The 14971-nt window shown below is 36.5% G+C and overlaps 1 protein-coding gene across 2 annotated transcripts in view; it reads right to left on the reverse strand.

Moving 5' to 3' along the window:
• Positions 1-14533, reverse strand: part of zbtb46 (zinc finger and BTB domain containing 46) — a 144408-nt gene extending 129875 nt beyond the window's left edge. Inside the window, exon 1 of one of the 2 annotated variants that reach the window (XM_048178276.1) lies at positions 14327-14519. In XM_048178276.1, the coding sequence (XP_048034233.1) occupies positions 14327-14339 (13 nt within the window). In that variant the 5' untranslated portion in view covers positions 14340-14519. Of the gene's footprint in view, positions 1-14326 lie in introns of both variants that reach the window. The other variant, XM_048178273.1, reaches the window with a different exon arrangement.
• Positions 14534-14971: the final 438 nt, after the last annotated feature.

Below are 14971 nucleotides of genomic sequence, written 5' to 3' on the forward strand. Positions count from 1 at the left end.
TCAAATGAGCCAAAACGTTTAATAAACAAACACAGAATGGGTGGGGAATGTGTAGAATATTATAAATGACACGTGTTCTAGTTCTATGGAAATGTTTGGAGCTTTTAGTGGAATTCTGATGACAATACTGTTCTGAAATGCATATTCATGCCAAACTACACAGGGTAAATACGCAGTCTATGGTACCGAACGTCGTTTGGGATGAAGCTTTAAGGATTTCTCACTCATTTTATCATTTGACAGGTTAAAATTCTCTTGAAAAGTTGCTGTAGTGGCATGACTTGATGTATCATTCATGCCTTTTGAACACAGTGCGAGACCAGTTACACACCAAAATTTAATACAGTGTTTTATTAGGGGTTTTGTTCAATTCCCTAACCCTAAGTATGAACCAGGCACAGTGAAAGATCTAAAGACACATGAATACACTCTCACTCAAACATAAACACGCATACACACAAACAGAAGAACATGCCTTTGTCTTGTCCTCTCAGCAAACTCATGCTGATGAAGAGACAAACACTCCCTCATTTGGTCACTCCTCCCCCATCTCTCCATTTCTCAGTTCTTCTATCCATACCTCCCTTTCTCGCTTGACTAGCTCCACTAATTTAGTTTTTCATTTCTTCTCTCACCTCTGCTCATCCCCATTCCTTCCCCTCTCTCCCAAGAAAAACACCCATGAGCATGTTAAAGATGACATGGCATATAACAAAAGGGGGGAATTACACACGTATAGAATGAATGATTTCTGAAGAATCATGTGACACTGAAGACTGGAGTAATGAAGCTGAAAATTCATTTATTTTGCTGCAAATAAATGATATTTTAAATATATTAAAATAGATTTTTTTTTAATGTAATAATATTTTACTGTATTTCTGATCTAATAAATGCAGCCTTGGTAAGCATAAAGGGAGGAACACACCAAGCCGACGCCGACGAACTCGTGGTGATGAAAGCAGAATGCGGGGTTGGCTCACGTCGGCAGCGTCTGGGTCCAAAGTTGCCCTGACACACCAAACCGACACTCGACAGCCGACGGCCAAGTAGCACGTCCGTTCTGCGCCTGTGTGAGATGAAATGCCTTTCCGTACCAGCAGGTGGCAGTAGCTGACCAGCCAATCAGAATGATCAGATGGCCCGACGGACCAACAAACTCTGACGCTGATTCGACTCGACATGAATCGGCTGAAAAAAAAAAGCCGACGAGGACCAACTTCAGCCGACGGTGCGGAACACACTGAGAAAACTTAGTCGGCAGACGAACAAAAACTGCCCGACAGCCGACCGTCAGCTTGGTGTGTTCCTGCCTTAAAGGATTAGTCCACTTTCAAATAAAAATTTCCTGATAATTTACTCTTTCTTTCTTCAGTCGAAAAGAAATGAAGGTTTTTGATGAAAACATTGCAGGATTATTCTCCTTATAGTGGACTTCAATGGACTCCAAACGGTCCTACGCCTTCCTTATTCAACTTACAGAACGAACGCGGTGCCAGTTTCGTATTTTTCTGTAAGTAGACAATTTTTTCGAAAATGACGAATCATTTAACTAGATAAGACTCTTATTCCTCATCTGGTATCGTTTAAAGCCCTTTGAAGCTGCACTGAAACTGTAATTTTGACCTTCAACTGTTTGGAGTCCATTGAAGTCCACTATAAGGGAATAATCCTGGAATGTTTTCATCAAAAAGCTTAATTTCTTTTCAACTGAAGAAAGAAAGACATGAACATCTTGGATGACATGGGGGTGAGTAAATTATCAGGAAATTTTATTTGAAAGTGGACTAATCCCTTAAGAGACTTCTTTCAAAAACATTTTTTAAAATTCGTAATTATTCTAAACATTTGACAAGTAGTGTGCATGTCTCAGTGTGTATATTATTATTAGGAAAATTACTTGCCTTTGCAGTTTATTATTATTATTATTATTGTGTGTTGTGAATTAAATGTAAATAGAAAATGTCAAATAAAGCTTGGCACAAAATGCAGTTAAAAAATTGTTAAAAAAATTTTAAAAATCTTCCATGTGCGTTGCATTCATTTGTTTTTGAACTAATATAGAAAGTAGAATAATGTGAAAATGGTTTTTCGTTTTTTCAAAATAACCAAAAAACAAGAATGAGAAAGCAGTTTATCCATTTTCTTCCGCTGGATGTAAAACTGAAAAATCAAGCCAAATTCTTGATATTAAATAAAAAAAATGAATGAACACAGCCCCTAAAATAAAATATAAAATAATACACATTTACACATAAAAAAATATTTGTCTCCCAAATCCTCAATTTATCACATTTCACACGAATACACTAGATTACGCATGCAGCGCAGATCCTTTAAAAAGAAGAGAGAGCATTGTTAAATGGAGAAGTTACAAGGAACTGTGAGCAACACTTAAGAAGAGAGAGACAGAGATAGATACAGCTGTCTCATCCCATCATAAAAAAAAACTTCAGAAATGGAGTACCACATCTCACAGGGGAGCAAGAAAGAAACTGAGAGAAAGAATGCTGAGAGGGAGAAGCAAATAGAAATCCCAATCAATACAGTCTCTATGAGCAGTCAGCTCAGACTCAGAGAAAGTGGGTCAAACAATGGCAGAAGAACAGGAGTGAGTGAGGGAGAGACTGAGAGGGAGGGAGAGAGAGAGAGGAGGTGGTGACCCCTGTTGACTACCTATCCAAGACCCACAACCCCCGATGGCTTTATATGAGACTTTTGGGAGATTCTAGGCAATGCATTGTGGGATGCATCCTGCCTCTAGTCAGCTCAGTGACTGTAAGACACAGTGTGTTTACGTCTTAATGGCTTAGCCGAGCACAACTGTTCTAACACACTGCAAAATCGAGCCAAAATGGATTTTATGCGAGCAGAAGATGTTTAGCGAAATTTAGTAATGTAAACACACATTCACCTCAAACTTGGCTTATGTGAGATTGATAACGTTGTGTTTTGGGTTGTGCCACTTCCGATACCGTTTGCTGTTCAATTCAAACGTCAGTGCAGCTAATTTAATTATGACATTTCCTGAGGTCATATGACATGAATGGAGGTTGCTTGATCTTTTTTGAGTGATTACCTCTATGTATTAGTAGTTTCTTTTCATGAGGATTCTAGTAAGCCTTAATAAGACCTAGTAAGCATAAAATTATTTAAAGGCACAATATGTAATTTTTGCCGCTAGAGGTCACTTATTCAAAACAAAGGCGTAGCTTGATGATGCCATGAATGAGCGCGTGAATCATGGGCCTTGTCGTCTTCAGCTCCACAGCTGATGGAAAGGAATCCGACAGACTCAGGCAGAAATCATGTTCATGGATGAGCTAATGTACTGCAGTGATATGAAGCAGGACGGGACAAGGCCGCTGGAGCGAATGCTAAAGATGCACACCGATCTCCAGTTCAGCTGAGCTTTTATTATGCTTTTGCTGCAGCTCTTTTCGTTGCATATGTGGGGTAACGCAGCACTGTTTTACATGGTTAAAACAATCATACTAAATACATTTGAGTGTGTTGACAGTTATGTTATAACGTTACTCTGTGTGTTTGCTCGGTGGCTGCTATGAGAGCCTTGCACTTTGTAGTAATCTAGATCGATATGAGTAAAACTGGAAATCGAAGGTAGCGCGCATATGACATCATTGACAGACGACACAGTGACACGGTCCATATCCTGGTTAAAATTGCTGATTTCTCAGGATTTAAATATTGTTGAAAACATTTGAGATAATGTAAGTACACAAGTTAACAAAATATATAACATTGTTCTAGTTCTTTTTTTTATTTTAACCCTTTAAGACCTGAAGGCTTTTTTTAGAGTTTTTTTTTTCTGTGCGACATAACACAAAAGAAAACACTCATAACTCCAAAACTTTAGCAAGGAGAGTCGAAAGGTAGATATCATTTGATAGAACACTTTTTAAATTTTTAGAAAATATAAATTACATTACATTTGGACATTCTCATGCTGAGAAACTGCTGATAAAAAACAAAAAATATACATTTTTTTTTTTTTTTTTATAATTTGACATGGAATAACTCAGGAAGGCAATAAGATTTATTTTTTGGTGATGCTCTCCTACATGTAAGCTGCATCTGGTTAAAATTTTGTGGTGATAGCATATACAGGTGCTGGTCATATAATTAGAATATCGTGAAAAAGTTTTTTTTTATTGTAAATTATTTAAAAAAATAAAACTTTCATTTATACTAGATTCCCTACATGTAAAGTAAAACATTTCAAAAGTTTTTTTTTTTTTTAATTTGTTGATTAGAGCGTACAGCTAATGAAAGTCCAAAATCCAGTATCTCAAAATATTAGAATATTTACATTTGAGTTTCATTAAATGACCATCCCTACAGTATAAATTCCGGGTATCTCTTGTTCTTTGAAACCACACTAATGGGGAAGACTGCTGACTTGGCCAATGGTCCAGGAGACAATCATTGACACCCTCCACAAAGAGAGTAAGTCACAGAAGGTCATTACTGAATGTGGTGGCTGTTTACAGAGTGATGTATCAAAGCATATTAAATGCAAAGTTGACTAGAAGGAAGAAATTGGGTAGGCAAAGGTGCACAAGCAACAGGGATGACCACAAGCTTGAGAATACTGTCAAGTAAAGCTGATTCAGACACTTGGGAGAGCTTCACAATGAGTCAAATGAAGCCGGAGTCAGCGCATCAAGAGCCACCACACTCAGACATCTTCAGGAAAAGGACTACAAAGCCACTTCTGAAACAGAAACAACGTCAGAAGCATCTTACCTGGGCTAAGGAGAAAAAGAACTGGACAGTGAACAGTGGTCGAAAGTCCTCTTTTCAGATAAAAGTAAATTTTGCATTTCATGTTGAAATCATCGTCCCAGAGTCTGAAGGAAGACTGGAGAGGCACAGAATCCAAGCTGCTTGAAGTCTCGTGGGAAGTTTCTGAAGTTAGTAATGATTTGGGGGGCCGTGACGTCTGCTGGTGTTGGTCCATTGTGTTTTATCAAGTGCAAAGTCAATGCAGCCACCTTCCAGGAGATTTTGGAGCACTTTATGCTTCCATCTGCTGACAAGCTTTATGGAGATGCTGATTTCCTTTTCCAGCAGGACTTTAGCACCTGCCCACAGTGCAAAAACCACTTCCAAGTGGTTTGCTGACCATGATATTACTGTGTTTTATTGGCCAGCCAACACGCCTGACCCCTGAATCTATGGGATATTTTCAAGAGAAAGATGAGAAACAGTCGATCCAACAATATACAGATGATCTGAAGGCTCAATAGTGCCTCAGCAGTGCCACACGCTGATCACTTCCATGCCACACTTCACTGATGCTGTAATTTGTGCTAGGAGCAAGTCATTTGCTGTAATACGTGCTGCCGACCAAGTATTGAGTGTACAAATGAACATACTTTAAAGAACTTGAACTTTTCTGTTTTGAAAATCCATTTTTTGATTGATCTTAGGAAATATTCTAATATTTTAAGATACTGGATTTTGGACTTTCATGAGCTGTACGCTCTCATCAAAAGAAAAAAAAAAAACTTTTGAAATGTTTTACTTTACATGTAGGGAATCTAGAATTTATGAAAGTTTCATTTTTAAAAATAATTTACAATAAAAACTGAACTTTTTCACGATATTCTAATTATATGACCAGCACCTGTAGTTGAATATATTGTTATTCATTTTTGTCGCAGCTAGATGGCGCCCACGGGCAGTAAACTCCGGTTTAGAGGCACTTCTCAGCACTCGTTAGGAGTTTTTTCAAATTGGTTAGATGCATTAAAAAACTGAGTTTGTAAGCTTTAAAATTATACCTATTTTGTGTTATTCCACATTGGAAAACGAACATGGATGGTTCCGGGAACATTGGAATAACACTGCATCCCGGAAAGATGAGAGACATGTTTTTAGCCAAGTATGTTAAATCATTCTGTGAGTAATATCTTGTGATCAACACAATACATTACGTTGATTTTGGGTTCATTTTAATTGTGAGAATCTGCTTTAAATAATGTTTATTTTCTATGATCTGTGCATTTTTCATGAAGTTATGAGCACGTGAATTCTACATATTTGTATTCAGTTAGCGGCTGTGCTGTTTTTGTTGTAAACGCATATTACTCATTAGAGGGTGAAAACAACGCAACAGAAGCATGTTGGAGACTTGATCTGAACGTGTAAAGTCTCTTTTTTTTATGCAAAAAGAATTTTTGTGCTACCTATATGGGTTCAGTTTTTATTGGCTCTTAAAGAGAGACTCGCAAATGGGATCGCGGGGGCTCCATCCGGTTTTAAAGGGTTAATAAAAAATCTTACATAGTGTGCCTTTAAATTACTCAAGCTTAAATGGTTTAAATGACTAATTTAAACTTTTTGACAATTTTCAAAGGACTTTTTTATTAAGTCTGATATTTCCCTCTGGTACTTTGTAATAAAATTTTTTGAGTGACAACCATAAAAGTAAAGACTCATAATTCCAAAACTTTAGCAGGGAGTCAAAAGGTAGGTATTGTATGATAGAAGTTAGAACACTTTTTAATTTTTTTTAGAAAATATAAATTGCATTACATTTGGACATTCTCATGCTGAGAAACTGCTGATAAAAGACAAACAAATATATATATATATATATATATATATATATATATATATATATATATATATATATATATATTTTTTTTTTTTTTTTTTGGAGAAGCTCTCCTATATGTGAGCTGCATATGGATCAAATTTTGTGGAGATAGCATAAAGTAATCAAAAGTTACAGCATTTGGAACCAAGGTAGCCTTTTTGTTTAGCCCTTGACACCCCCCTAATGGGCATTTTTAAAATTGTTCCTTCTTGAGGTATATCCCGTGATCAACGCAATGGATTATGCTGATTTTGAGCTCATTTTAATCAGGAGAATCTGCTGTAAATAATGCTGTTTTTTCTATGATCTGTGCATGTTTCAAGGAGTTATGAGCAAAAACGCTAGCCTGGGTGCCAGCCCGAACCCCGCCCACAACATTTTTTGGACGGGAAGTTCGGTCTGGACTCGATCCATTGTGGAGTAATTATGCTCGGCTCCCAGAAGGCCGAGCCAATCAAATTGCCAGGGCGGGCTTTAATCGATGATGGACAGGCTATCTGCGGTTACGTAACCACCCACGTCATCAAAGAGCGCTTGGGGAGTTTGATTGACAAGCGATCTAACCAATCAGAACGCCGCATCTGCCATTTTGTCCGACAAAGCAGTCAGGAGTTAGAAGATTAACATCGGTGGAGTTAAACTTGAAAAATTGTGCATATTGACATCTTTCCGCGTTTGAAACAACATTCATTCTCATGTTCATTCATGTTTATTTGATGCTATAAATGGACTAGTAGAAAGAGATGATCGGTTCACGAGCCTCTTGAGCTGAGGCGCTACAGCAATCTGTCACGATCATGGTCACAACACATTAAAGAGCCACAAAACGGTTTTTATTGTTTGAATTTTTTTAATAACTACACAGTTTGAAAGCTGGGACTTTGTTTAATATCATAAGTAACCTGCTCTGTCTCATCTGTCGATGTGTTGTCAGTTTCCTCTTTGCTCCGCGATGTATTTTCCACTCTGTGTGGCGTGATAGCGCCACGGCTTGTCGGACAAAGCAACAGTAACTAAGGGGGGCGAGTCTTTGCGAAAGGTCAATTAGTTTACAACAATGATGGCTGTTGTTGAAGAACTGAGATGTGTAGATTCCGCCATCGCGTCCGTTATAGAAGATATCGACAGCGCATTCATTTTAAAAAAGGAACAGAGGACCGCAATCAAAGCATTTGTCGATGGGAAAGATGTATTTGCCGTCCTTCCTACGGGATTCGGCAAAAGTTTGATTTATCAGCTGGCCCCGATGGTCGCTAAGAAGAGTTCTGTTGACATCTATGCGTCGCTCAACATACGTCACTTACTCTGTAGCTCTGATTGGTTGTAGGTCTATCCAATTGAGGTCTTTCCTGGATCGGTTGAAATACGCCCCCATAATCAAAGCCCAATGGAGCAGTATCAGACTCATATTCTGACTAGAATTGAGTATGACCACGTCAGGCTACAAAAACGCCACTTGAAATCTACATATTTGTTATTAGTTAAATAAATTATGAAAACAATTTTTCTATTTATCAGCAAATAACTCAGCACTACTTAGGAGTTAATCGAATTGCATTGTAAAGTTCATACTCTAAGCTTTCAAATGACACCTATTTTGTGTTGATCAAGGCAGTAGAAAAATATGATTATTAGTTTTTTTGTTGCTAGGTGGCGCCTGAGGGTTTATAAGGACTACTCAGAACTCATTAAGAGTTTATCAAAATGATTAGAGCTGAGTTTTATAATTATTAAGCTTTAAAATGATACCTATTTTGTGTTATTCCACGTTGGAAAACAAGCATGGACGGTTCTGGGAACACTGGATACACACTCCATCCCGGAAAGATGAGAGACATGTTTTTAGCCAAGTATGTTACATCACTCCGTGAGTAATATCTTGCGATCGATGCAATGGATTATGTTGATTTTGGGCTCATTTTAATGATAAGAATCTGCTGTGAATAGTATTGATCTATGATCTATGCATTTTTCATGAAGTTATGAGCAAAAACGGCAAACGAAATCTACATTTTTGTTTTCAGTTAGCGGCTGTGCGCCGTTTTTGCTGTAAACGCATATTACTCAGACTCATTAGAGGGTGAAAACAATGCAACAGGAGCATGTTAGAGGCATGAATTATTGTGCTACCTACTTGGTTTTAGTTTCTATTGGCTCTTAAACAGAGACATGCAAATGGAAGCGTTGGTCATAAAGGGTTACACACGTGCTTCAGACACCGGTCACGCTGATGGCATTCCCCATAGCATCTGATCATACGCAGTATCTCGTTCCCCTTTTCAGGGAACAGTGATTACAGTCGCAACCAGTTGTTTCTTGATCGCTTGGTTTCCGGGATATTGTATAATTTGCTGGTGTCAGGGAGACTCCCAGAACTTCCGGAAGAGCTGGGATGTCTGTTACTGTAACTTTTTCCATCAGTTTAATGTTTCTCTGCTGGATAAAAGTACTAATTTCTTTTCTTTTTTTTTATTAAATCATACAGACCGTATAGTAATGGTTTCAGGGAGTGAGTAATGGTTAAATATTAAACCAAATTACTTCAAAGTCTTTTGTCATTATACATGATGACCAGGAAATGTCACAGTTCATAGTGACAAACAGGCATTTAGAAAATGGCTGTGGTGGTTGTGTTGCTATTCAGCTACTGAGAAAATAAAAAGTTATTTTTTCCTGATGGCCTCTTAAACACATTGTGCCATATAAACACAAGCCACAAAAAGTCAATTTAACACAACAGTCACACTATCTGCCTCTTGTGCACGTATTTGTTTCATGAGCAGCTCATGTTCCAGCCATTCATGATCGACACAAACTTTAACTGCTGCCCTCTTAACACAAAATTCTTTTTCTCATCAGGCAAAAGGATGTGAAATCAGGCAAGGCTTGCCACGAAGAGGCACCCATGACCTAAAAATCCTTTTGAGATGCAGAGCACCTTTGGCGCCTCACGTGAAAGCGCGCAGAGAGGTAAGATGAGAAGAGCTGGTGGAAAGACCTTCAAAATCAGAGAACAAAAGACTAATTGGCCATCTCTTCCCCTCGACCTGGGTTTGTGGAGGCCGTTTGTGGAGTGCAGAGAAGTGAAGAAAGAGAAGTAGAAATGTTGGTCACTGTTACACACAGAGCCTATGTACACACACACACACACACACACACACACAAACATGCATGATCTCTCAAAAGTATCTATCCAGATGGTGTTTAACCTTCCGCCCACACACACACATGCATACACACATGGTCCTCCATCTTTCTTTTAATCCAAAGTATACACTTTAGGAACAGGCCTCTTACCCAAATATCCTTTAACCGTAAACACACTCTGATGAGCTGCACAGACTCAACCCTTCATCAGCACACACACAGAAACATATAGACGGTCATGTAGGGTTCTTCCCCCCTGAGGATAAAGCCTATTGTTATACACCAGCGGGATGAACTCAAAGAGGATCTGCTCTTCATAACCTCTATAGTCTGTAGCTTCTCTGTATTTTGTCTGTATTCATGACTCTGGGTGGAAACAACACAACGCCTCACCTGACACAATCATTAATATTCATTAATATTTCATTTAGGTAATTGGCATACTGTATGCACCTTGCCTTGTCTTAGGTATCTTATGGTTTATTTAAAGGTACACTTCGTAGTTTTTTTTTAACCTTATTAAAAGGTAAAAACTAGGGATGGGCGATATGGCCTAAAAAAATTATCACGATAATTTCAGGTATTTATTGCGATAACGATACCAATGACGATAATTATATATATATACGGACGGCCTTCATATTTTTTCCGTCATTTTTCAGCAAGAAAAATAAGAAAACAAACCATTTAAAACAAAATGAACTGGATTAGAAACTGAATTATTTAAGTATAAGTATCATAACTTTATTATCATAAATATACCTAAACTGTGTGCTTGTAATCAAACGCATAATTTTATTCTGGAGACTGAACTCGCGCTCTGCTGCCACACTGGAGCGCGCTCACCACCTACTGGGCAGGGGTGGGAATTACATTTACAAGCTACATCAGCCTCAGTAATCTGACGGACGGCCTTCATATTTTTTCCGTCATTGCTAAAAAACAACAACAGTTAACGCGACCTCATATATATATATATATATATATATATATATATATATATATATATATATATATATATATATATATATATATATATATATATATATATATATAATGTCGCGCGATTGTCATGCCGACCGTAACAGCCCTAACTGTATCAAAAAGTAACAATCCTAACTATGTCTTCAGATAGTTTACAAAATATATCTGACGCAGCTCTCCGTGTACGCGCTTCGGATGAGTACACATAAATCTCCTCACAGCGCGCGCAAGTTCTCTTTTGCGTCTTACAGTTGAATGTTTAAAGTGGCAACTGGCAAGGTTTAAATGAGTTTAGTTTAAACAGTAGCAATGTGAGATGTTCAGGTCTCACCTGCACTCGCGCGCTATCAAAACCCGGGTGATGATGGCGTGAATGACATACGGCTCATTCATTGAACATTTGTTTATAGTGATTACCGTAGTTTGCTCCACATCTGATTTTCTATAACCAAACCAGTTCCAAATTGTGAAGGGAACTCTTCGCTTAACAACAAGCTGCTCCTCAGCCTCACGTCTTTCGTCATGCTTGTTTTAACTCCACACATGAACAGTGAATCGGTCGCGCACGAAATAAGTCAACAACTAGACTTATCGTAATTATCGCGAGGAGACAAATTTTTATCATGAGGAGAATTTTCAACGGTATTTATCGCAAACGATAATATCGCCCATCCCTAGTAAAAACTTTCACAGACACAAAAATCTATTTCAGATGATGTACACCTCACATCAGTAGCCTATTTAAGCAGTTTTATTCTACATGGAGTGGGTTGCCTCATGAGGATATATATATATATATACAATACAGTCCAAAAGTTTGGAACCACTAAGATTTTTAATGTTTTTAAAAGACGTTTCGTCTGCTCACCAAGGCTACATTTATTTAATTAAAAATACAGTAAAAAAACAGTAATATTGTGAAATATTATTACAATTTAAAATAACTGTGTACTATTTAAATATATTTGACAAAGTAATTTATTCCTGTGATGCAAAGCTGAATTTTCAGCATTGTTACTCCAGTCTTCAGTGTCACATGATCCTTCAGAAATCATTCTAATATGCTGATCTGCTGCTCAATAAACATTTATGATTATTTTCAATGTTGAAAACAGTTGATGAATAGAAAGTTCAAAAGAACAGCATTTATCTGAAATACAAAGCTTCTGTAGCATTATACACTACCGTTCAAAAGTTTGGGGTCAGTAAGAATTTTTATTTTTATTTTTTTGAAAAGAAATTAAAGAAATGAATACTTTTATTCAGCAAGGATGCATTAAATCAATCAAAAGTGGCAGTAAAGACATTTATAATGTTACAAAAGATTAGATTTCAGATAAACACTGTTCTTTTGAACTTTCTATTCATCAAATAAAATATTGTACACAAATATTTTATACAACTGTACACATTAAATGTTTCTTGAGCAGCAGATCAGCATATTAGAATGATTTCTGAAGGATCATGTGACACTGAAGACTGGAGTAATGATGCTGAAAATTCAGCTTTGCATCACAGGAATAAATTACTTTGTGAAATATATTCAAATAGAAAACAGTTATTTTAAAATTGTAATAATATTTCACAATATTACTGTTTTTACTGTATTTTTAATTAAATAAATGTAGCCTTGGTGAGCAGACGAAACTTCTTTTAAAAACATTAAAAATCTTAGTGGTTCCAAACTTTTGGACTGTACTGTATGTATATATATATATATATATATATATATATATATATATATATATATATATATATATATATATATATATATAGAATTAAAACACATTTATTAATTTAGCTGATTTTACAAATGAAACAAAAACAGGGCCCTATACAATATTAGCAGTTATGTTAAGATTTATTTAAAAAAGTACTGTAAAAAATGCATTTAATTTCAGCTTAAATGAAATTTCATTCACCAAAGAACTACTAATAGTTTTACTCACCCTAATGTCATTCCAAACCTGTATGCCATATGTGTGTGTGTGTGTGTGTGTGAGTGTGTAAACTAAACTTTTTAATAAACAAATATGGATCTCACAAAGTCCCAAAAGTAAATAAATAAAAAATGTGACACTGCAATATATATATATCTCATGGGCATTTATTTATATATATCATATTTATATATATCAGGCAAGGGAGGCAGTGCCTCCTCAAAAAAACTGGATGAAAAAATAGTCGATATTACAAAAATAAAACAACGCAAATGTTACATTACAAATTTGACATTAAAAGTTACTTGTTTTCTAAAGAAACACTGTCAAACAGCGACACCCGTAAGTGAAGTTACAGCGGGGAGTCCGCATCTCTGTGCCTCCCTTCAGCTCACAGAAATAAAGCAGAGCTCCTAAAGCGTGCGGTGGGTTTAGTGGGGGGTAATTGAGAATGAATGGGGAAAAGTCACGTGAGAGGGGGCTATGCCTCCATCACACTGTGATTGGATATGATCGGTTATGATTGGCTTGTGCAATAAATCCCGCCTCTTGTTTTTGTGCGCATTCTCGTCGAATTGGCCTGAATGAAGACAGTGATGGCGTCAATGGGAAGACTAATTAAAAAGTAAGTAAACTGTCACTTACATATCACATTTCATGTCAAAATCAAACTCGAAATGGCAGAAAACATGATAACTGCGGGGGCAATCAGCATGGTGAAATTAAAGGTACATCTTTATGTCTGTGACCACTGACCAGTGTGTACAACCCTGATGACTGCTGAAAATAAATTGACTAATAAAAAGAAAAGATGAATATTAGTTTATAAATAATAAATATTGTTTAAATTGTTACTGCCTTTAGTTATTATTTTGGAATAAATGTAAAAATGCGTAAAAACACTAACTTGATGAAATTTGTACTTGGTTTTAATAAATAGAACATTTCATAGTGTAAAAATACAAAATATAATTGTATTTATGTAATGTTAAAGGGTTAGTTCACCCAAAAATAAAAATTCTGTCATTTATTTCTCACCCTCATGTCGTTTCACACCCGTAAGACCTTTGTTAATCTTCGGAACGCAAATTAAGATATTTTAGCTGAAATGCGATGGCTCCGTGAGGCCTCCATAGCCAGCAATGACATTTCCTCTCTCAAGATCCATAAAGGTACTAAAAACGAAAATATGCCAAAAAAAAAAAAAAAAAAAAAAAAAAAAAAACGACTATATTTTGTTTTTTGTTATTTTGTTTTTTTGGCGTACCAAAAATATTCTCGTCGCTTTATAATATTAATATTGAACCACTGTACTCACATATACTGATTTAAATATGTTTTTAGTACCTTTATGGATCTTGAGAGAGGAAATGTCATTGCCCCCTATGCAGGCCTCACTGAGCCATCGGATTTCAACAAAAATATCTTAATTTGTGTTCTGAAGATGAACGAAGGTCTTACAGGTGTGGAACGTCATTTTTGGGTGAACTAACCCTTTAACTTAACCAGGAGATTGTGTAAATATATAAATGAGGACTTTGCCTCCTCATTTTAAAACACCACAGCACACCACTGATTTTATATATATATATATATATATAAAAATTAAAAAAACCTGACATTTACTCACCCTCAATTGTCATGACAAAAATGTTTTCTTCCGTGAAACATAACGATGGTGATGCTGTTATTCCAAGCCTTCTGAATGTTTTCGATTCTGAATGTTTTCAAGAAACAGACCGCAACTTAAGTATTTACTTAAAATCTTGTCATCCACCATTCAGAACTTTCGCGTAACGTTACGCGAGAAAGTTTACGCTCAGCACAGAGAGCGCCACCCATAGGAGAGGAGGAAAGAAACTGCACATTGATTCCTTGTTGGTTCTCGCGTCTATCTATCGTCAAGATTTGCAAACTAACTGGAACATCCCACACTTTAAGAACCACTGGCGTAATGTATTACACTTATTTTATTCATATAGTGCATTTACATATCAGCATTGTGCCATTGATGTTGATTTTGTTGTAAGATGTGTCATGACTGTTCTTGGTAGCCTAGCCTACTATCAAAATGGGGACATAGACTAATAGTTTTTGCATAGCCTACAGCTAAATACGGATACTTACTGATTACTGAACCTTACTGAACCCACACCCCGACCCTATTTACCTTATTTATTTACATAATGTTATTACAAATATGGGCGTCATTGGAAGTCCCCAAAATTGTTATTTATTTATTTTTTTTCCAAATAAGTAGGTTACATCACCAACT

The sequence above is a fragment of the Megalobrama amblycephala genome, linkage group LG24 (assembly GCF_018812025.1).
Source record: "Megalobrama amblycephala isolate DHTTF-2021 linkage group LG24, ASM1881202v1, whole genome shotgun sequence".
In the NCBI taxonomy this organism is placed as follows: Eukaryota; Metazoa; Chordata; class Actinopteri; order Cypriniformes; family Xenocyprididae; genus Megalobrama; species Megalobrama amblycephala.